This window comes from Pelodiscus sinensis, chromosome 5 (genome assembly GCF_049634645.1).
Source record: "Pelodiscus sinensis isolate JC-2024 chromosome 5, ASM4963464v1, whole genome shotgun sequence".
NCBI lineage: Eukaryota > Metazoa > Chordata > Testudines > Trionychidae > Pelodiscus > Pelodiscus sinensis.
The window spans coordinates 2197699-2220098 of NC_134715.1; the positions used below are offsets into that span (position 1 = coordinate 2197699).

The 22400-nt window shown below is 46.6% G+C and overlaps 1 protein-coding gene and 1 long non-coding RNA gene across 20 annotated transcripts in view; one reads left to right on the plus strand and one right to left on the minus strand.

Moving 5' to 3' along the window:
* ADGRL3 (adhesion G protein-coupled receptor L3) overlaps positions 1-22400 on the plus strand; it is a 635479-nt gene that overhangs the window by 516904 nt on the left and 96175 nt on the right. For all 18 annotated transcript variants that reach the window (XM_075929235.1, XM_075929232.1, XM_075929231.1 and 15 more), the window contains 2 exons: positions 8332-8541; positions 10857-11077. In XM_075929235.1, coding sequence (XP_075785350.1) covers positions 8332-8541; positions 10857-11077 — 431 coding nt within the window. The remainder of the gene's footprint in view (positions 1-8331; positions 8542-10856; positions 11078-22400) is intronic.
* LOC112546581 (uncharacterized) overlaps positions 1-22400 on the minus strand; it is a 337205-nt gene that overhangs the window by 7125 nt on the left and 307680 nt on the right. Inside the window, exons 7-8 of one of the 2 annotated variants that reach the window (XR_012903934.1) lie at positions 17776-18006; positions 14829-15017 (exon numbers count right to left, since the gene is read on the minus strand). This is a non-coding gene — a long non-coding RNA (uncharacterized LOC112546581). Of the gene's footprint in view, positions 1-14828; positions 15018-17775; positions 18007-22400 lie in introns of those variants that run through there. The other variant, XR_012903935.1, reaches the window with a different exon arrangement.

Consider the following 22400-nt stretch of genomic DNA (forward strand, 5'->3'; position numbering starts at 1 on the left):
GCCGCCCCTAGCATTTGCACTTCGAAGTCCTGGTGTGAATGGAAATTCACAGGCTTCTTCAAAGACGCAAGCTGCATTTTAAAGAAAACCCAAGCCACATAAGAGTTGGAATTATTGCACTATGTCTCTGCCTAGCAGGACGAAACAATGATGTGCTAGTCAGGAATGATCATGCATATGGTCGCCTCACTGAGCAATCAGGGCTTTATTTAAGTTGTATACTGCAGAGCTCACAGTGTGTCATGGCTATGATTCTTAGCAGCTACACAGTTACATTTTTAAATGCATTTGTACATCCCTACTTAGATGCAGCAAGACCACAGCAGTTTTCATGCTCTGGAACAAAGCACATGGTTTAAGGACACAAGCCATTCTACCTATGTAATAGCGACGGAATTATCCTTTAACATTTACAAGATGATTTTCATGAAAGCTAATACTTTGCATCATAATAACCATAGCAGGGAAATGTATGCAACTAGAAAACTAGTTCAGTGACAGAATCCAACTATGAGTAAGAGTAGACAAATATTGCTCTGCTATGTGTACTGCATGCTAGAAGTTGCTATTCCAGTAAGGTGCTTTAAATGCAGACAAATAAATTGTCTGAAGTTGTAAAATGTTATACTCTGCTATGTACAAATTATATTGTCATCAATCATTTTGAAAGCTGACGAGTGAGGCGCTTGGAGGAGAGAAAAGCACAAGCATTTATAAAGTCCAAATGGACCATCTGGGTCTACCGCCTGAACCAATCTCTGAATTTCAGATCTAAAGAACAGGCCCTGCTCACCCCTCAGCTTGACATACATTCACCAGAGGGGGGTTGAAAACAGCATATTGAAAACAGCATATTGAAAAGCAGAATTAGGGTCCAGGTGTAGAATGTGTTTATAATTTCCGAGTTAAATGACTATAGCTGCTACATTGTAAACTGAATAAGGGATTTTGCACCTGTTAAAGGGTTAAGTCTCTGCAGAAGAGTTTTATTATGCTGACATTCAAAAATGTGTTAAACAAGGAGTGTTTCAATTAAGCAGAAAAGTTATTAAATCAGCTTGTCTTCACTGGGTTCTTTAAATGAAAAATAAAAGACTATTTGAGCGTGTGTCAAGAACAGGAACCAGAGAACTTAATGGAATCAGCAAATTAAGAGATGTAAAAGACATATTCAGTAATCCATTACATCCCTTTGCCAGTGAAGAATTGTCACTTACAGAATATGGTGGAGTGATTTGTCTTGCTTCCCTTGGGAAAATTACCCAACCCTTATTGTAAAGAAAATACAGCCTACTCGCCTGGCTACATTTTCATGAAAGCACAGAAATTGTGGCTGCAAAGACCAAAATTGTCACGTAATCTATCCCTACAGTGCCAAGGCATAATTGTATGCAATAGCATAGCCTCGAGGCCTTTGTCTAGGTGAGCATTAAATCACTCCAAATATAGTGCTTAGAACAGTTCTCGTGGGCACCGATGTTCAATCTGAAAGATCATACAGTTTCCAGAGAGTCAACATTTTTCTCTGTTGCTATTACATCTACTTCTACCTCATTGGACAGCTCTAAACATCGCCTCTTTCTTCCTCCTGGGTATTGCACCACTTAGACACCTTATCCCCACCCGTCACCACCTTCTGAGTGTCCAGCTGGCGACGCTTTGGGCCACATTCAGAAGCTCCGAATCTGAGTCCTTTCCATGCCACCAATGATGCCTAAGGGCATGAACGGGTGTAACCCACACTACCTTCGGGGTGTGCTGTGCTGTCTCATCTAGTGGCACTGAGACCACTTACAGAGAGAATGAGTCTTCTCTACAGCCTGAGCTGAACGCCAGCAAAGCTTATGCAGTAGAAGCTTATGCATTAAGCTCCAGAGGTCCCAGGTTCGATTCCACCCGACGACGACCGGGGTCTGACAGCGTTATACAAGCAATGTCTTTCTATCCCAGGACACTGTTTGCATGCTCTCTCCACTCCTACGAGCCATATGCTATTGAGTGCTTCTTTTCTTGATAAATTCCAAGATGAGGTGGCGATGGACTCTGACAAGTATCAGCACTTGGGCATGAAACTGAATGAATATGTAACTGGAGCAGCAGTAGCTGTCGAAGTTATTTCGATATTGGCTGTACCTTTGCTGGATCTCCAGCTTCTGTAGCTACACACTAAGATGGAAATAACATTTGAGTTGAAGAGTTGTAGTTTGTTCTGCAAATTTTAGGTTTCTGGTGACCATCAGCTTACACAGGAATTGAATTCAAGTGCCACTTTGCAAATATGTGCCATTATTTCCTTCTAGACAGCTCCATCGTGTCTTACTGCCAAGTTGTGTCACCTCTTCTGTTGCTTTGCCTTCTAAAGTAATGCTTGTGTTGGGCACTGTGAGGCTTCTCCTTGGATTAATTTTTTTTTTAATAGCTGATTATTAATTCCATCTGTTTTGCAGTCCTGGGCAGCCTTTTGGTCTTTCTTTGAAAGTTGGTTGTGCTGCCACTGAGAAAAGCGATGTCATCAGCAAAATGTAGATCTTCTAGTGTGTTGTGAGCGATGCGATGGCAGTGTTGTATCCTCCTACACTTGTCTCAACGGCAATGCCAAACAGTGGAGGTTTGGACACCAGTCTCTGTCATTGGCCACCGGTGTCTGTATTGAACCACTCACTCCCGCCTGCCTTTACTTTCATGTGTGGCACCTAGATGGACTTTCTACATGCTGTTTTTGTTGGCATCCCACAATGCTGCAAGATCATCCGGAACGCAGTGCACCGGTGCTAAGCTCCCACATTTCTCTGGATTCCTTCACTCTTGAATACCAGGGTGGCCCAAAAAGCTAGAGGCAGTTTGTCAGTTTTTTTGTTACACTCTTCCCTGTATTCTAGAAACAGTTGTTGTCGCTTATTTATAATTGTAGGATTATTATGTGTTCCAGCTTAGCTGCGCAAGGGCAAGCAGGACGTCTTGTCTATCCCCAACCTGTGACGTGATACGGACCAGTAGCACAATGGTTTTCTCTGCTATTCTATCACGTGGCAAGCTGATAGGTGTTTATGTACTGTGGACTCGCTGTCCTGTGTGCTTTTCAGCATAGCTGTTTTGCATGTCTATCTCTCTCACCAGCATCCCTGTTTCTGTGTTGTTTCTCCAGATGCTGTGGCTTGCCAGGGAGAGAGAGCTCTGTAATTTCCTTTCCATATTTCTAACCTCTCCGTCCCTTTGTATTATTTATGTGTACTCTTCGATATTGGAAACATGAGTCCAAGTCCTTCTCATGCATGGATGGCCTCAGCAGAATTAAGCTTTTATTTTTTATAATTACAATGGATAAAATCAATGTTTATTTTAAGACTTTTTTTTTTATCTCTTTACATTGTCACTGTTGCATAACATTATTGTTTAGAAACATTGTTCTATTTGGATCCAGAGAAATGTTCAGTTTGGGGTAATCATACACAAGAACAATAATTATTTAATGACAGAAGACCCTGTGATCAGAAAGTTAAAGCTAGATAGCCATTAAAACACAATTTGTCAATACCACATGTCCACAGATGCAAAATAAATATCCATAACTCAAACTCGAATAAGGTCTCAAGCAGCACTTTTCACACTTTGCCTAACTGTACATTTTGATGAATATCAATGGAAATATTTCTTCATACATTTGGGCATACAGTGCAATCAATGTTTGCTGACATTTTCTATTAAAAATGTAACCCTCCCAAGCCCGAGCATGGATGTAAATGTTAAATAAAAACATCAGAATGGCCAAACTGGGTCAGGCCAAAGGTCCCTCTAGCCCTGTATCTTGTCTATTGAGAGTGGCCAGTGCCAGGTGCCCTAGAGGGAATGAATAGAACAGGGAATCATCAAGTGATGTCACCCCTGTCACTCATTCCCCAGCCTCTGGCTAATAAATATGGATGGACCTGTCCTCCATGAATTTCTCTAGCTTTTTTTGAACCCTATTAAAGTCCTGGCCTTCACAACGTCCTCTAGCAAGGAGTTCCATAGATTGACTGTGTGCTGCATGAAGAAAAAGCTTCCTTTGATTTGTTTTAAACCTGCTACTTTTTTGATTTGGTGATCCCTAGTTCTTATGGGAACAAGTAAATAACTTCATTTTTCACTTTCTCCACACAGTCATTATTTTATAGACCTCTATCATATCCCCCCTTCATCTCCTCTTTTCAAATATGAAAAGTCCCAATCTTTTTAATCTTTCTTCATATGGCAGCCATTCCACACCCCTAATCATTTTTGTTGCCCTTTTCTGAACCTTTTTCCATGCCAAGAGATCTTTTTTGAGATGAGGTGACCACATCTGTATGCAGTAGTCAAGTATGGGCGTACCGTGGATTTCTACAGAGGCAGTAAGATATTCTCTGTCTTATTCTCTGTCCCCTTCTTAATGATTTCCAACATTCTGGTTGCTTTTTGACAGCCGCTACACATGGCGTGGATGTTTTCGGAGACCTATCCACAAAGACTCCCAAGTTCTCTCTCTCTCAAGTGGTTATAGCTAAATTAGTCCCCATCGTTTTATAAATGTAGTTGGGATTATACCTTTCAAGATGCATTACTTTGCATTTGTCAACATTCAAATTAATTTGCCATTTTGTTGCGCAGTCACCCGATTTTGCTGGTCATGGCAGTATTTTGTTTGCAGCTACTTCCTTTACCCTGAACCCTATAAACAGTTTTCATTCCCAGCACTTGTGGAGAGCCAGAGGATGGGGCGAGAGGGGCAGGAAGACTTCGCAGTCATGCGTTCTATGAAATCTTCCTTCTTACGTGGAATCCAAGCAACTTGTTGTTTGCAAGCACCAAGTTTCCCCCCTGTTTGTTACCTCCATAGACCCTATCAATGCCATCCTCATGAAGAGAGCGCACTTCAGGGTGACTTCCTGTCTGATTAGATTCTGCACTCACTGGAACATGCAGTTCCTCTGTGTGTAACTGAGGAACGTCTTTGATCCGTGTGCCCGAGATCAGTTTCATCCTGTTCCTGCCACTAAATACAGACACTAAACTCGGGAGATTGTTCTCCCCGGGAAGAATGGAGGCTGCATTTCTCAGTCATAACGTATTTTGACCTCTCGCAGTGGCAATGAGATGTTCTTTGTAGAGATTCCATTTTGGTAAGAGTTGGATTCATACATGCCCAGGCCAGAAGGGACCACAGCAATTATCCAGCCTGACTTCTAGCGCAGGGGAGCCAACAGCTTCCACAGGCTCTTGGGCAAGGTGTGTGTCAGGAGGCAGCTCCGTACTCCTGGAAGGGGCAGGACCAGAGGCAGCGTTTTAAAGGTACTCCCTTTGAATTCCTGGGCCCCAGCAGCAACTGCTCCCTTTGCCTTACCCACACCCCGTCAGCAAGCATGCTCCTGTGTAACACAGGCCCAGAAGCTTCCCCAGCAGAGGAGTGCCTTGAAGGAGATGCTAGGGCATAAAGGTATAGTGCTAGGTGTCCTGCCATCTTGCCTAGCTGCCCAAGGGTTGAGCCCATGATGTGGCAGCATGGGCCCTGACTTCCCCTCTAACCAACCCCTGCTTCACCGCTTCCCTCAACCCTCTGCTCCTGCCCCCTTCTCCCTCTCAGGCACCCCCCCACACTCCTCCCTCCGCCTCTCCCCCGGAGCTGCCTGGACACCACACATCAGCTCTTGGCGGCTCTCCAGAAGTGCTGGGAGGGGATTGGGTTGGCGGGGTTCCCACAGGCCAGAGGGGCGGGCGGGAGGTTGCATGTGACTTTTCCCTGTGGTGCTCAAGCCCCCGACCACCCATGGACTCAGCGTCTGTGGCTGGCAGACTGTGTCCTGAGCACAAGGACCGGGAGAGGCTCGCTCAGCTGTGGGAGCTGGTCTTCCCAAATAAAACAGACAGGGCACTTGGCCAAAAGCTGGTCGCGGTGGGTTAGCAGAGCTGCCCCACGGGGGGGGGGGAAGAAGAGCCAGCAGGAAGGAGGGAGCAAAACGCAATCCCTGGTCCGGGATGGCCTCTCCCTCATGCCTGGGGAGCACTCGTTCTACAGCAGCAAAGTGACACCTGTGTTCATGGAACCAGAAGGGGACCTCGGTGTTCACCACACACGGTATCCATGGTAACCTGCAGTTCAGCTTTCGACTTAGTAACACAGAGGAAGGTGACAACTTCATCCCCTCTTTACAGTCAGCGTTTTAGCTAGTTATAATCAGGGACAGGACGGGCTGATTTCAGGGCAATTCTACGCCAGCAGATTCCCCTCCACATCTCTCGTTACTCCTCCGACTGATTCCGCTAATGGCGAGTGCTTTTCAGCCCTGTATCCCAACTGGCCACCCCGTCCAGCAAGTTGCTGATTGCCCTCAGCTCCCATTGACTTCAGTGAGAAGTGAGGATGCCCGTTGCGTCGCCGCATGGAGCTCTTTCTCATGAGCTTTCCCATCATTCCCTCTGCACCCAGCCTGCAACCTCGGGTTACAAATGAGTGTAGCTGCTTAGGCGCTGGTGGACAAACTCAACTTGAGTTCCACCAGCCCTGGTCTTATGCTGCAGCGTAGTTGTTCTCTTAGCAACTATCCGGTTCCCCCACCAAATCCCAGAGATGGTCGTTGAAAAACACAGGAAGAGTGTGCAAAGGGTGTCAGTTCTGGCTCCTATAGTGCAAACTCCTCTCCCCCTCTCCTCGTCTTAGCAGGTGGCAGACTCCCTCTGACTCTCCCTTTTCTCTCCTGCACGGTGCTGGGATGCTGGCGCACCTTTGCTCACCACATGAAGTTGGGGGCGTTCTGCTGCTCCGGAAAACTCCCCACGTGCCAGGCTGGCTTTTTGTTTCACTGGATTGGTGCTGTTAGCCCGGGGCGATTGATTCCTGCTTTCCAAAGTTCACCTGGTTGTCTCGCCTGTGCCGGCTCTGTAGTTCCCATGTCTGTGGCTCGCAGTTCTCTGAAGCTCTGCTTAGCACTGCCTTGGGAAGATGTTACCCACCCCTTCCCAGCAGTGTCGCACCAAGCAGAGGGTTGGGGATTGTAGTAACTCTTTTTGCACCAAGTTAAGAGGAAAGTCGTGAGTATGAAATCGCACAGAGATAAATTAATGCACCTCTGTCAGGAGCAGAATGTGCCCTTTCTTCCCTTCCACTTTGTGGGTGCGGTTGGGATGGAATAGACATTTTTGTTCCTGTCACAATAGAGGTATGTTCAGTCTGTGCCATTGGGGCACATCTGCAATCGGAAAGTCTCTGAAACCCTGCAGATTTCCCCCCAAAAGTGGCTAGAGTGCAGTGGGAATAAACTGTCCCATAATCTCAGACCAGACCCTTATCAACAGCCTCTGGGGGGGAAGAAGAAAGTCACTCATCCTCTTTCATTCGCATTTGATGCCCATCAATCGTGCGGCTAATGCCCGAGTGCTGAAAGGGCTTGAGTTGTTTGTGATGGGTGTTGACATAGCGGGAGTGTATATCAGTAAGAGCCTGACAATGCTACAGCTTTATCATTGGCAGGCAGGCAACCAAAGGGCAAATTAATCACCTTTTGACTCCATCTGTCATAGACATTTCCCCCCAGCAAAACACTGGCCCTTCTCTTCCAAGATGAGTGTTGCAAGCGTCCGTGCCCTGCTTGGGAAGCAAATGCCCAGGCAAACACGGGAACGGGGCCAGAAATGTTTAAATGGCAGCCCACCGCATCCTGCTCTCCACCACAAGAGCACATGGCCTACCCCCTCCCTCCAGTTTGGCTGCTCATGCTCTTGGGGCTTATGATAGGGAAAGGGAAACACCTCTGCTTTAGCGACCATGGGGGCATTGCTTTGGGCAGGCAAGAACGAGAGCACATCGCACGCGCAATTTCTGAGCCACCTTACAATCCTGAGTCGATGTGGATTTAAAACACAAGATCTCTGGTTTCCCAGGATATTGTACCAATATTCATTTTCAGTTCCCAGCACTATGCATTGATACATCAGTTTTGCCCCCTTGTGAATAAACGAAAATAATATATAACCCCCGTTTTTGCCCTTAACACCTATATATCCTTAATGGCCCCTGGAAGTCAATCAAGGGATTTGAGTCTGGCCCCCTCTGCCTTACTACTGTATTGATGGACAAAGCACAGCAAAGGGAGAGAGAGCGAACAGAGCATGGCTGTTGAGTTGTGGATACATTAACACAGAGCCCCATTCTCATGTTTTAGTCCCAATACCCTTCAGTAGCTCTCCGTCCCTTGTGCCAGTGCTTGGGAAGTGGACACAGGCGTCTGTCCAAGGGTCTCCGACCGCTTAGCTTTGCTCAGTATCGATTAGCTGGTGTGCCGCGTGTGACTGATTCTTTTCCTGTTGTGTCTTCTCCAGCACAGCGACACGGTCCACGACCTGCTCCTGGACGTGATCACGTGGGTCGGCATCCTGCTGTCGCTCGTCTGCCTCCTGATCTGCATCTTCACCTTTTGCTTCTTCCGCGGGCTCCAGAGCGACAGGAACACGATTCACAAGAACTTGTGCATCAGCCTGTTTGTGGCGGAACTCCTTTTCCTCATCGGGATCAACCGAACAGATCAGCCAGTAAGATACTTGGTGGAGAAATGGGGAGGCATCTCCTCCTCGCTTTCATTCATCAGTGGAGGTAGCGGGGCCCGGTTCGGGAGCGTGATGGATGCTCACGCTCATCTCGTTGCAGGATCGGGGCCAATGTTCCCTCTCATGTTTTCCGTCTGCGTGCATAATAAATGTTGTTCTGTGCACCAACCTGTGTGTGGATGTGCACCACCCATAGAAATCTGTGCTGCTGGCTGTGGGCTAATCAGCTGGGTGGCATTTGAATCTCTCCTGGGTGGCCGTACAGGGAACACTGATTGGAGCCCTGTTTGGTAACCAAGGGTAAAATCCTAGTCCATTATGCTCAGTGGCAAAATCCACATTGACATTAGTGGGGCCATGATTTCACGCTGAATGCCCGTTTAAAATGTATCCACTAAAAGCATGTGGTGTCTCGCGTTTCCCCAGCAACAGCACAGAAATTCTTGAGAAGATGCTTTCTATTTGATGTCTTCCTCTCTGATCCAAAGTGCATTGGAATCAATAGGCAACTTTCCATTTACTTAGATAGGTTTCCAATCAAGTCCATATGATTTCCTGAACAAATTCCTGCTGTTTGTTCTCCACTTGAGTAACTTCCTGAGTAGCAAGTTAAACTCCATCTGGCTGGTTTTGAGAGGCTCAATTTGAGCAAAAAAAAAGTGGGGAGGGGGGAGAAGGATGTTTTGCACAACTCTTAAAACCTATTTCAGCTGCTCTGTTTGTGCTCACACAAATCAAAAATGTTCCTTTTGAAGAAAAAGAAGTTGGCAAAGACTACGGCTGAGCCCCGCTGACACCTGCAGACACTTGGTGGGCAAATCTCAGGTTTCTGAGCTTTGGGAGGAACAAATTCTGCATGTTCTGTTTGCCATGTTCCACCGACTCTACAGATGCACGTGAATATCAGAACGGCCACACTGGCTCAGACCAAAGCTCCATCCAGCCCCATCTGCCGACAGTGGCCAATGCCAGGTGCCCCCGAGGAAGGGAACCAAACAGGGAATCACCAAGCGATTCAAACCCTGGATAGCAGGGAAACATGCGCCGTGTACAAGCTCTGCAGGCAGCCAGAAATATTATTGCAGTGATGCACCCTCACCCTGGGGCCTTTTCATCCCCTCAGCCTCACGAGGGCTGGCACCTCGTGGCTGGATCTCTAGGGCTTGATCCTGCAAGTTCTCAGCACCTCGCCGGAGGGCTCAGCTGCTGGCGAGATGACTGAGTTCTGAGAGCATCTGCTGGCATCTCAGCTGCCTCGCAGAATGGGCCTGTTCAAAGAACTACGTCTATTCTCCCACACGTATAGGCTTCAGTAGAAACTATATTCAAAGTGATTGTCCTTTTTGTGCTTATCTGATGCCTGTTTATGAAACCAAGGCCTCGCAATATTTCCAGGTGTTAATCCCGGTTTATACGCTCGTGAGAAGCAGGGAACAATTGCTTGGTCGATGGGAATTGGAAAAGGTCCCCTCCTAAGAATCTAGTTTCTGTTGTGGGAGGGCAGGAGGTGGGCACAGGGGTTTCAGCCAATGCTGTGCTTAGGGTAATGTACATAGACAGGCACAACGAGGGTGGGGGGGAGGGAAAGGGACAGTTACCCCGGGGCCCTTTAAATCTCCGTTGGAGTCTCACGTGCTGAGCTCCAGGCAGTGCTGAGGTTGGCTGCCCTAGCCCCGCCCTTTCTGCCCATGGCCCCGCCCCTTCTGGGAGGAGGGAGCCATTCTCCTCATCTTTCCCAGGAGTCTGACAAGCCTGTCAGCCCCTCAGGGATAGAACATAACTTTCTTTGGATAAGCTACAACCACATATGTGTATATACAGGCAGTCCCCGGGTTACGTACAAGATAGGGACTGTAGGTTTGTTCTTAAGTTGAATTTGTATGTAAGTCGGAACTGGTACATATTGTAGGGGAAACTCTAGCCAAACATTTCTCCAGAGCTCAGTTTTATTCTCCCACACCTCACTTCCCTCAGTCCTTTATTCTCAAGCTGAGGTGTCTGCTGAGAAAAACCGCTCCGCATCTCCCTGGTCTGCTGGGGGGTGGGGGGGCGCTAGCTTCGCGTCTCCCTGGTCTGCTGGGGGGAAGCAGCTAGTGCGGGGTTGCCTCACCCCGTTTGTAAGTAGGGATCCGATGTAACCCGGGGACTGCCTGTACATACACCCTCCACCAGAGAGAGATTCTGGGCTTAATGGCACGTGCAATAAGCAAGGACATCTGTGTTTCTGTGGGGATGATGATGCCAGTCATTTTGGCTGGGCATAAACCTCGCCCTCTGCTTTGTTTTTTGGACTCTCCCAGATCGCCTGTGCTGTGTTTGCCGCCCTGCTGCACTTCTTTTTCCTGGCTGCGTTCACCTGGATGTTCCTGGAGGGGGTGCAGCTGTACATCATGCTGGTGGAGGTGTTTGAGAGCGAGCACTCACGCAGGAAGTACTTCTACCTGGTCGGCTATGGAATGCCTGCCCTCATCGTGGCCGTCTCCGCCGCCGTCGACTACCGGAGCTATGGCACGGATAAAGTGTGAGTTGAACCCTGCCCCCCGGGGCCCTGCGGAGGGGAAGCGATGGGCGCTGGGGGGACGTTTCTGGAGAGGGATCTGCTCTGTTCCGGTGGGCTTTAAAAGAGCCAGGCTGGGGAATCCAGGCCCCGATGCTAGGATCCTTGGAGCCAAGGATCGTGGGCTGTTGATTTCAGTGAGGGTTGGGCCAGGCCCACACTGTGTTCTTTAGGGAAGGTGTGGGGAGGACTTTAAGGAGCTCAGCCCATAGAGCGGGGGAGTCTCCCAACAACTAGCTGTGTCTCAGGAGTGTTGTCCTCCCTGCACACCCCTGTGTCTCCACACTGGCTCTAGGGCCCTTGGGCCCCTCTGTTTCTCCATGGAGCTGTATCCCAGTGACCGCTGGCCACCCTCCAAAGCTCCGAGAGGCAAGCCAGCAGCATGTAGCCTCCAGCTGCTGCCTGGGAGAGGGAGATTCAACAGCTCCTCTGCCCCCAGCCTGCCATGTGTCTGAAGGGCAGAGAGTTTTCCCAAAGGCAGGAGGAAGAGGGCAGAATGCTGCAGAGGCAGCCTCCCCCTCCTCCTCCCCCACCTCCGTTTCTGGTGGTGCTGGCTCCCCTCCGTGTTCAGACAAGGAAAAGATGGTGGTGCCCAAGTCTCAGGGCTACAGTTTAGGGCTGAATGACCAGCTTTCCTACCTCTTCAGAAAAGGAATGCATCAAGCCGGATACATTGGAGCCTCGTTGCCATGGGGTAGCTGGCGCATTGCCCCCTGGGTCAGAGTAGAGGGACCCAATTAAAAGGAGCCAGGCTATCCTGGGCTCTAAGGCCCTGTCAGAGGGTAGGACAGGGAGAAGTGATGGGGGGGGGGGGTGGAGGGAGAAGCCACAGGAGAACTGGAAGGTCCCTGGAACAAGGAACTGGGGGCTGAGAGAGAAAGCCATGTTCCCTGAAAGATAAGGGAGCGACTGGGACGCTGTAAGAAGGGGGAACACTAGAGTTCCCTCGGAGAGGAGGCCATGATGCACTAGGACACAGGGTGAGCCGAGGAACTGCTTTGTTTGTTTTTATTTGGATGATAAACCTGTGTAAAGGAGACTGGACCTGGCAGTCTCTGCCCCAAAGAGCTTACCGTTTGCAAACATCCCGACAGACAAACGGTGGGGGAGAAAGGATTGCTACCCTCCTGGTGCAAATGAGGAATGGCGGCAGAGAGACACAAAGTGACTCACTGTCCTGAATCTCAGCCCAGTATCTTAGCCACAAGACTGTCCCTCTTCTCGAAGGAGAGAGCATTTCTCATTGAAATGAGGAGCCACTGTGTTTCTAAAACACCATACAATTACCAGGGCCGACAAGCAATGCGGGCAGTGACTGGAGAGCATATTCGGCTCTTTGCAAGTTGGGCTAGTAACATCATTTGTAATTATGAACATTTTAAAATGTTTTCATCAGCGCTGAAATGGGTATCAAAGCACCATTTAGATTATCATGCAACACTATCTAATGGCAAACAAAAGAAAATCTCAGCCTTTGATTTTCTCTGCTGGCTCTCTTACAATGACAGTAGCTATGTATTTTATTATTATTTCCATTTCTTTTGTGAGGCTTGTGTTTTCCCATTCTCTGTGTCTATGATTCAAGCACAAAGGGAGACAAAACAACAACCTAGGGGTCTCTGTGACGGAGGCTCGTGCAACAGCAACTGCTAGTTCTGCATTAGTCCCATTTGCAAAATCTCTACCCCAAACCAACATCATCTTCTGTATGCTGCTTGTTCTTTGCTGCCGCATGTCTGTCCTAGTAAAGTTGCATGTCACGGTACAATATCGGGAGGCAGATTTAGATGGGAGCTGAGCATTTGCTTTGTGCTGTCAGTGTGTGTGTTTGGTTCGGAGAAAATATTCTTCTTTGAACTTCCGAAAATCTTTTCTAGGGTAGTTCTAGCAGAAGGGCTTGTGGAAGGCTTTGCATTGGTTAGTGCCCAGAGCATCACATGGGGAAAGTGTTTTCTAGAATTTGTACCAACGTCCCTATCAGCCCAATCAAAGGAGTTTCACCAAAACCTACTTCAGGTCTAAACAATTAGGGTTGCCAGATGGTTTAACCAAAAATACCGAACACCTCCCCCCCCCCAAAAAAAAGCGGGAAAAAATTGTGTTGAGGGGGAAAAAAGGGAAGAGACCAAAGTTGTTGAACAACAGAAAAAAGGACCCCGACAGCAGTTAAGCAAAAGAAAAAAAAAAAGCATGGCCCCTTTAAGAAGAGGCTTTTTTGCCAGTGGCCATCTTGTTTTTCTACTCCAGACACAAGACAGCTCCCCTGCTGAACCAGGTAAGGAGGGGGGTGTTCGAGGCTGGGCATGGTTGCTGGGTGTGTCATAAGGTTGCCAGGTGTCTGGTATTTTTGCCGCCTGGCAAGGGAAAAAAATGAGAAAATACCAGACATTTTAGGTGTCCAGTATTTTCTGGTTTTTTTACCGGACAGGAGGCAAAAATACTGGATTGTCTGGGTCAATACCAGACACCTGGCAACCCTATAGACAGTAGAAGACTATAAGTGTCACAGGCCTGTCGTTCCAGTAAACCATAGGCTTGACCTACCAAAATGCATCAGCACGAGGGTCTCTCCTGTATGCCTCACAATGAATAGACCAGCCCTCGGGGTGTTTTTGCACCTTGCCGGTTTGGCAACCCTTCCTTAGCTGTGCACAGACCTACCAAAAGTCCCTGCACCAAAATGTGCAGCACACGGCTAGCAGGCAGTTCTCAAAGGCTCGTCAGTTGGAGGGAATGGAAAGGAAGCAGAATGCTGCGATTCCCTCTTCAGTGAGAATTATTTGCCCCCCCACCCTCCAATTTAACTTTCCACCCATTTAGATTATCACCCGGACTTTGTTAGGAATGGGAATCATTAACAAGAAGTCGTCATGCTTGTCCCCTGGTGCTCTGAGAACAACTGGCCCATTTTTCTCCAACTTCAAACAAATAAAAAGGCACCTCTGTGTAGAGACTGCGATGGGAACATTTCAGAGCTGTGAGCTGCAGAAACAATGGATATGAATGGGAAACTGGCAAGGGAGACTTTTAAAGCAACATGCGCCAGCACAGCCACAGGCCAATAGTAGCAGTGCAGCTGCTCTTTCCCAAAGAACAGAAAGAAAAATGTGTTCCTGGTGTGTTTTGTCAATCATCCCTATGGGAATTGCTGCTTTTAATACACCATTAGCATCCCAGTGAACTCATAAACTGAAGGGTGATTGTGGATTGTAACCCGGTTATGGGAATGGCCTGGAGCTGTCTTCTGGTTCCTTTAGGCCACCATATGGTGATGGTGATGTTTCTGCCCAGAAACCTTATTCCTGGGCTGGAGCTACATTGTGTTAGGCACTGTACAAACACAGGACAAAAACATGCCCTGCCCCAAAAGGTTTCCAATTTAAATGTAACGCCATGGGCTGCAGCTATAATGTTCTGTCCCAATACTACAATTATTTAGGTAAGCAGAATGGTGAGAGAAGTCTATTGTCTCTCCTCTGTTCATGGGAAACCTAGCCAGTGCTGCCCCATCCAGACAATCACTTAGGCCAACACTTAACTGTAAGACAATTTTTAACTGTTGTGATTAACTGAGGCCTTGGTATGAAACCTAACAAATCTACACCAAAAAATCTGTGCCTTCAAAACTGTAGGGTTAGTAAGATTCCTAAAAGATACAGTGCTCCTAGTGTTACCATACTACAATTCAGTGACAAACATGAAACTCAAGGGGTGAGGAAACTTGTAACAAATAGGGGTTCATCTCGGTTACATTATTAGAAATGTGAAAAAACTTTATTGGCTTCCGTAGGTGTACTTCAGGTTACCCTGAGAATTTAGCTTCTAAAATCCAGTAAACTGTCATCCAAATTCATGTCACCCATCCAAGATCACAGCTAGATTGACTTCCATCTCAGGTTGAATCCTTAATGGGGAAAAATTGTTGCTGATTTACACCTTCAAATTTAGTACTTGCTTATTACCTTGACATTTCTGAAATATCAGACCTTATAAATATAACATTTTTAGATATTTCTCAAATGTGTTATTTTGATTTTCCCCCACACGAACTAAGAATGTGTGCCTTTCCAGCTGAGTTGATGTGAAAAATAGCAGCAATCACATTAATGAAAACACCCTTTTATGAGGATTGATTGAAACTTTTCTACCCAAATTGCTTTTCACTAGAAAATTGGGTTTTTGACAAAATAAATGTTTTCACAAAAATGGTCAGCATTCCACAGAAAACTTATCTTTTTCAAGACCACAGTACCCCAAACATGAAATATTTTGGATGTGCTGCCATAATGCCTCATGGGAATTATAGTTCCATTGCCCCCACCTCCCATTTCCTTTATGGATTAGGTTCATCATCCTAACTACATCTCCCAAGATGCAACTGCCTCTTCATTATGAGATGATCTCACAGTGCATTGTGAGAAATGCTGGCACTGTGTCTTGACAAAGGAGTTCGGACTATAGAGGAGAAATGGGGGCATGATTCACCCACACAACCCCAATAAACACCATCACAGCATTTAAAAATTGATATATAGTATTTGAGTTTGGGGACAAAATAGTTAGATATTCAAATTTTACTGAAAAATAGAAATTTGTTCACAAGAAATACATTTTCCAACCAGCTTTACCTCCAGTAATTTCTCTGTATCATATAAAGCATATACAGAAAGTTTCCTTGTTGGATAAGCCACATAAAGTTTCCACCTGTGAGTAATACTGCCAGTGTATATTCAAGTAAGTAAAACCTCCTTTCCTTGCTACCCCTTAATTTATTCTCTCTATTTCATATACTCACATAAAATAGTATGCAGACACTTATAAAGCCTAAAGTATTTGTTTATAATTTGTAATTTCAGAGTGGGCAATTTTTATCACATTCTAACATTGGAAAATAAAAGCATACTAGATGTTTTGTATAAGTAACATGCTCCATCTGGTTGATGGATGATGATGCATTTTTTTGTATAATGTTATTAGAAGGGTAGAACTGATTAGAATTTGTAGTGAACTCTATGCCAGGCATGCATAATTGAATTGTGAGAAGTTGCTTGGTTATTTGTAAGACAATCTGCAGAGTATATTACTTGCATCCCTCTCGTTGGCGTTTGTTCTGAACAGAGCTTATAGAGTTTCTTGCATTATTTGGAAAATTGTGTTTTTCTGTGTAGTGTTTGGTCATGGTAATCATATGTTTCTGAATGATCGGCTTAGCTGCCTAATGTTGGATTTGGGGGGTTGTTTGTTTAATCTGCTGCTAATGTAATACTTGTCCAGATGATCCTGTCAGAAATGGTCATTTGTTCCCCTTTCATTCCCTTATTCATCGTGTTGTTTATGGCTTTCTGTAGGTTCCCAGGCTCTGATATTTGTATTGACACGATACAGTAGATATTCAATAGTGATACTATTCTTAGCTTAATTACTCCGGGGGCTGGCATTGACTTTTTAGGAGTAGTTCAAACCAGCTAGATTACGAGACTTAGGGCTAATTACTTTGGTTTTATGATCCGCAACTAGGCAGCTGCATGGTGATTTCCTTAAAATATTTCTCCATTTGGGGGTTGTCCATGCCATTCTGTTGAGCAGGATTAAGCCCTGGTCTTACCCATCGTCCCTAAGAAGTGATATTTTACTGTTTGCCCCTTTCCCCTGGCTCTGTGTGATGATCTGTATGTAAAGGCAAAATGGGTACAACCTCATTCCAGACAGTTGGGATGTGTCCACACTGCAGCAGGCAGCAGACTTCCCAGCCTGGGTAGGCAGACTCACCCTAGCATGCTAAAAATAGTGGTGTGGAAGTCGTGGCTCAGGTAGGGACTCAGACCAGCCACCCAAGATCAAGCCAATAGGGTTGCAACATCTCCACGGTTCTTTTTAGTGCTCTAGCTAACAGATATGTTAAGTCAGGAGCATTTCATGCCATCTAAGTTTCCCCCTGACCAGTGTGAGAAAATTCGAGCTCTTACAGATAATTGAAAGCAAATGTCAGGAACTACTGGCCAGAAGAAATCACTGCCTGGAACTGGTCACTAGCTTAGTTGCAGAATAAGCTTGAGTTAGAAGATGCTCTCTACATAAATAGTTTATATAGGTTTGGCCAGTCACATGTCCAAGTCCTTCCCTTTATTCCCCAGACCAAGTGCCAAGCTGTGTACTGGACAGATCAGCAAAAAGATGGGGGGGGGGGGGGTATGGTAAAACTGTTTCTTTACAACCACTTTGAAAATAACTTTTCTCTAAAATGTAATGTGGTGTGCAGTCTGGCATAAAGGTCTGATTGTCTCTCATTTGAGACGATGGCTCCCATCCAGCAAAATATTCATGTTTGTGCTTACCTTTGAGCATACCGAGTTGTTTTATAATTCAATGGAGTTCCTGATAGGATTACAGAGAGGCAGATACTTTAATGTTTTGCTGGATCAGGGCCTTAATTGACTCGCTTCTGGGATGACCTGCAGAACTCGCCTAAGTAACATGGCCAGCCAAACCCAATGGCAACAAACTGCCCTACCGCCTTCACGTATTCGATGCTGATGCCCGTTACAGAGCTCACAGAAGAGGAATGAGGCATTGAGTATTTTTTTTTTATGCAACATGATCATAGGAAAACTCATCCTGGGGTGAGTCAAGTCCTTTCTGCACCATGACAGGAATATATTTACCGTTTGGTTTGGTCTTGGATTGCAATCAAGCTGGAGATGTGCTGACAGTGATAAATCTGTCATGAAGTCACAGCCTCTGACTTCAGCATCCATCTTCCTGTATTTTGTGAATCATCGTATTTAACTCCTCACTACTGGATCTGCCTTTGATAAGAACGTGCACTTGTTTTGTCTTCTGTTTTTACATGGCCTGTTCCCTTCTTGCTCAGGTCTGTGGGGCCAACGTGGATACTGAAAGGTAGTAAAAGAGAATGCACATTCCACCCTTCAAAGGCACATGTTCCACATCCATAGCCAATTACTGTTCTCACAGTAGGAGGCACTTCGCTATATGAAGCATGTCACCCCAAAAATATTCTCACTGGAGACCACCCAGGGTTACACTAGTATGGCTTTATTTCCGCTAGGTAAAACTAAAGAGACGAAAGCAGCCACCAAAGGTTTAAGCTAAAGAAGACAGAACTCTCTCTCTCTCTCTCTCTCTCTCACACACACACACACACACACACACACACACACACACACACACACACACACCCACACCCCCCCCCTCCATTCATTCACTCATTCACACCCATTCATTCCTGTCCTCAGGCAATCATACACTTACACAGACATATGGGTTGTAGAAGGAGCCAAGACATGTGGATCCTGGAGGGTCTGTCTGCTCATCATGACTGGGGAAGCTGGTCTATGAGAGACACACTGGAGAGGAGCTTCTCAGGAGCAGGGGAAAGAAAAAGAGAGGGTCTCACATGTGCTCCTTTTCTTTATATAGTGTCTGAATGGCTCCTGTGACTCACCTTGTCATCAGGGAGCATGCCCAGACTTCCCTTTATCCAGCAGGGAGCATGCCCATACTGTGATGACTCATTGCCATGTGGTCCATTGTTCCAAGCCTTCTTCAAACACACTCACACTCTCTCTCCATTCACTCAGGGGAGAAGGCAGCTTAGGGAAAGTTACAAGCAAGGTGGCTGCATGTTACAAAGATTACAAAGTTGCAGTTTATAGTAAATTTGAGAATTACACAGATTACAAAGATTGACAAGGTTCACAATAAGTTGCAGTTTAAAACCTTAGACCTTACAGTTTGGTGTAGCTTTAGAAAATCAATTTATATAAATCTAGTGAGCTCAGGCGGAGGCTTTTTTATGCAACAAAGCAAACACCCCAACGGCCATGAAGTGTATGATCACTTAGATGGTCCAACATTGGCTAATGGTGGTTTATTAGTTACATTTAATGCACACTAAAGATCCTTTAGCATTTGATTTCTCTTCGTGCAGGAAACAGAGCAAACCCTTGCAGCCTTTATTGCTTGCAAAAAAGCGTTGGCTGAATCTAGGTAACTTGTCACTGTGCAAGGGAGGAAATTAAAAAGGGAAGAAAATGCCCCACAGCTCCCAACGGAGCCATTCATCTCTTTGGAGAAGAAGGGACTGGGTTGGTGGGGTTTGGGACAATGCATAGCACATAGAGCAAACCTGGAACGTCAGATCCTCTGGTCTGCAGAAGCATCTCATTTATTTAATGGCTCTTGGAATATGAACATGACGGCTGACAAGTTAGCGTTCACCTTGCAGCTGGGTGCCGGGGTCAGAAGTAGTTCCTCAGCCAGAGATTAGGAACTTTGGGAGCCAAGTTGCCTGATTGCTTCCTTGTTTCAAGGAGCTCATTTATTCAGCTCATTGGGTGGGTGCTTTTGTTTTTAAGGCAAGAAAAGCTCCGGGTGGTACTTGTCTGATTAGCTATTTACAGCTCTGTTACCGCACTGGCAGGATGCCCAAGTTTTGATGTTTTGTTCTTCATTTGCATTTGGTATGAAGCCTGCCTAGAGCGGGTTCAAAGTTAGTTCCCTAGAAGACATCCATAAAATACTGACCATTCCCTGCCCCTCCCCTCCCCCTTTGTGGGTTAACCGTATTACTACTGAGTCCCATCAGAGCCATTCAAGAGAGCGGTATTTCATTTCTTAGTGACCTTCCCATTAGAACAACAGCAGTGTTTCAGTGCAACCTTTCCTGCTTGCAAGGCAAGAGGAGCCCTTGCTAGTCTTTGCCAGTCCTGTCTGTGTGGAGTGAAAGCTCGTTCGGGAGGAGGGGTGTGTGTGCTGTCTTCTACCTATGTCTAGCACCATGGATCCCTGACTTGGCCAAGTGTTATCACAGTGTGTAGTAAAACAAGAATATACTTGGATCTTGGCTATTTCACAGCCACTGAAGTTGCCACAGAATCCACCCCATGTGCAAGATTTGCACTCCGGGGTTTGTGGGCCAGACTTCCCAAGCTACACCGTGCCCCACACTTGCCACGGAGTATCTGAGCTGCTAACCACTTGGCTGCTTATATAAGAAGTCGCTTTGTTCTCCCCCTGAGTTCACCATCAACCTTTTCCTTCTTTTGCCTGGAAGTCTTTTTCCTTCTAATGACAGAGTGGGAAAGGCAAGCAGCTGTCGCCTTCTAGTTGAGGAGGAGAAATGCTTGCTTCCGCGTACTTTCCTCGATTGTGCAGAATCCAATCCAAGTCCCCGTTTTCATTGCCTGATGGCGGTGCTGATAAATGCCACTCCGAGAATACAGCAAAGCTCCACTCTTCAGCATTCTGTCAGGTTCCAATCAGCCATCTCCATGCCCCTCACTGTTCGAGATCCGTGATTAGTCATAGTCCATTGAAGTCAATTGAGCTGGGCTGTGAATCTGGCTCTGGGATTGTATTGCGGATTTGCAAGCCCTTTGGATGCACAGTTTGCCCAGCGGCCAGCGAATGGGAAGGGCACAAGGCCAGCCTCCAGGAACTGTGCATGGGTCAGAGACGTATAACGAGAGAGACTATGGCCAAAAATAGCACCAGCCGCTGTGGCCATATGGCCATCAAGCTGAAGGGAGTTTTGCCGTCCTGCTCGCCAGGAGCCAGTAAAACTCTAAGTGCTCAAGGAGGAGCAATGTGCCATGCTCCCTCCACCTGCTCAGCGGGCTTTACAGAAACAGCGAGATGTCCTTGTGTTGCCTGTTGGCAGATGCTTTTGCTGTAAAATTTATGATACAGTTTGAAGCACGCTGAGAATTTTTATTTAAAAATCACCGAAAAATACCCTGACGATATTGCTGTAAGGTGCTTGGCAGCGTGGCTTCTGGAGTGGATTTAGTGTTGCTCCAGCCTTCCCCAAACGACAACCTGCCAACCAACAAATGATCAAGTGAAATGAGCAAAGAGCCAGACCCTTGGCTGGGGTAACTCCTTCGACTTCCGTGGAGCTGGAGGGTGAAGCCTGGCTGGATGGCACAATTCAAGGTCTTCCTCCGCCCCGGAACTTTGTGTAGAGGTTTGCTGTTGCAGGGCCCTTTCCTGCCTGAGTAAAATGGGCTTTGAAAGAAAGGATGCTCTTGTGGCTAAGATACCAGACAAGGACTCAGGAATGCAGTTCTTGCCGTGGCCAACACCCTTCCTCTGCGATCTCGAGCAAATCAATGTGTTTCTGCCTCAGCTCCCCATCTATAAAATACGGGAAATAATACTTAGTCTGCCTCGTCAGTTTCAACTGTAAGAACTTCAGAGTTAGGACGCACTGCGTGTTTATATGGGACCTGATCTGAGCTGCAGCCCCCAGAATTGGGGTGGACAAATAGCAGCCCTCGGGCTGGATCTGGTTCGCCACGGTTAGCCCCTGGCAGGCCACCGCTTTATTTATCTGTGTTTATGCAGGTATGGGAAATCACATCTCCCATTGGCCGTGGATCACTCTGTCTGGCCAATGGGGGCTGCGGGAAGTGGTGTCCCACTCTGTGTCACTTCCTGTAGCTCCCATTGGCTGGGAATGGTGATCTGCAGCCACCCAGATCTGTGGGGGCACAGGTAAATCAAGCGTCGGCAGCGAACTGCTGCCCTTTTATTGTCCATCCCTTCTCTAGAAGCTACTGCACTACAAGCTTTAAAGTCAGCGAGGGCAGAAGAAACCCACAACTCCTGTCTTCACATTAGGCAACCCGTATCAGTGCATCTCACGTGAGAATTTTGATGGATGGCTTCAGTGCCAATGCAGGAGTTAGGTCCATAGTAGCAATTGTGGTTTTGTTTGTTTTTTAATCTCTGTGCCCTCCAGTTTCTGTTTTGGCACCATGTAAATATCTCAATAGTGGAGTAGATTGTATAATTGATTTTCATATACCTTGCTGGTGGCAAACAAGGTACGTGAGTGGAGCCATTTAAAGTGTGTACTCAGAGACACGCCCTCTTTCTTTGGGCATGTCTCTACTCATCTAAGCCATGCCTCAGTGTCTGTGCTGCTGTTTATACCCATGTGAACAAAGCTACCCACTTATGTACCCTCCCTGCCGAAGGAAGCCAGCAGTGTAGGTGTACCGCGTGTTGGCAAAGTTGGGAACAAACTCCTTGTTTCCAGGGTTTTGCAATTTGAAGGTTTAATTTTTGATTTTGCAAAGCCTGAAATGCCTCAGTATAGAAAGAGAAGGTTGTTTTCACAGGAGCCTTTCATTTCTAGGCTCTGATCCCAACTTTAGAGCTGCTTTGACCATCTCCCGTGCTCATCAGCTTAATCAGCAAAAGGGAGATTGGGGTTAGATAGAAGAAATAACTTTCCAACTACAGAAACTAGTGAAGTATT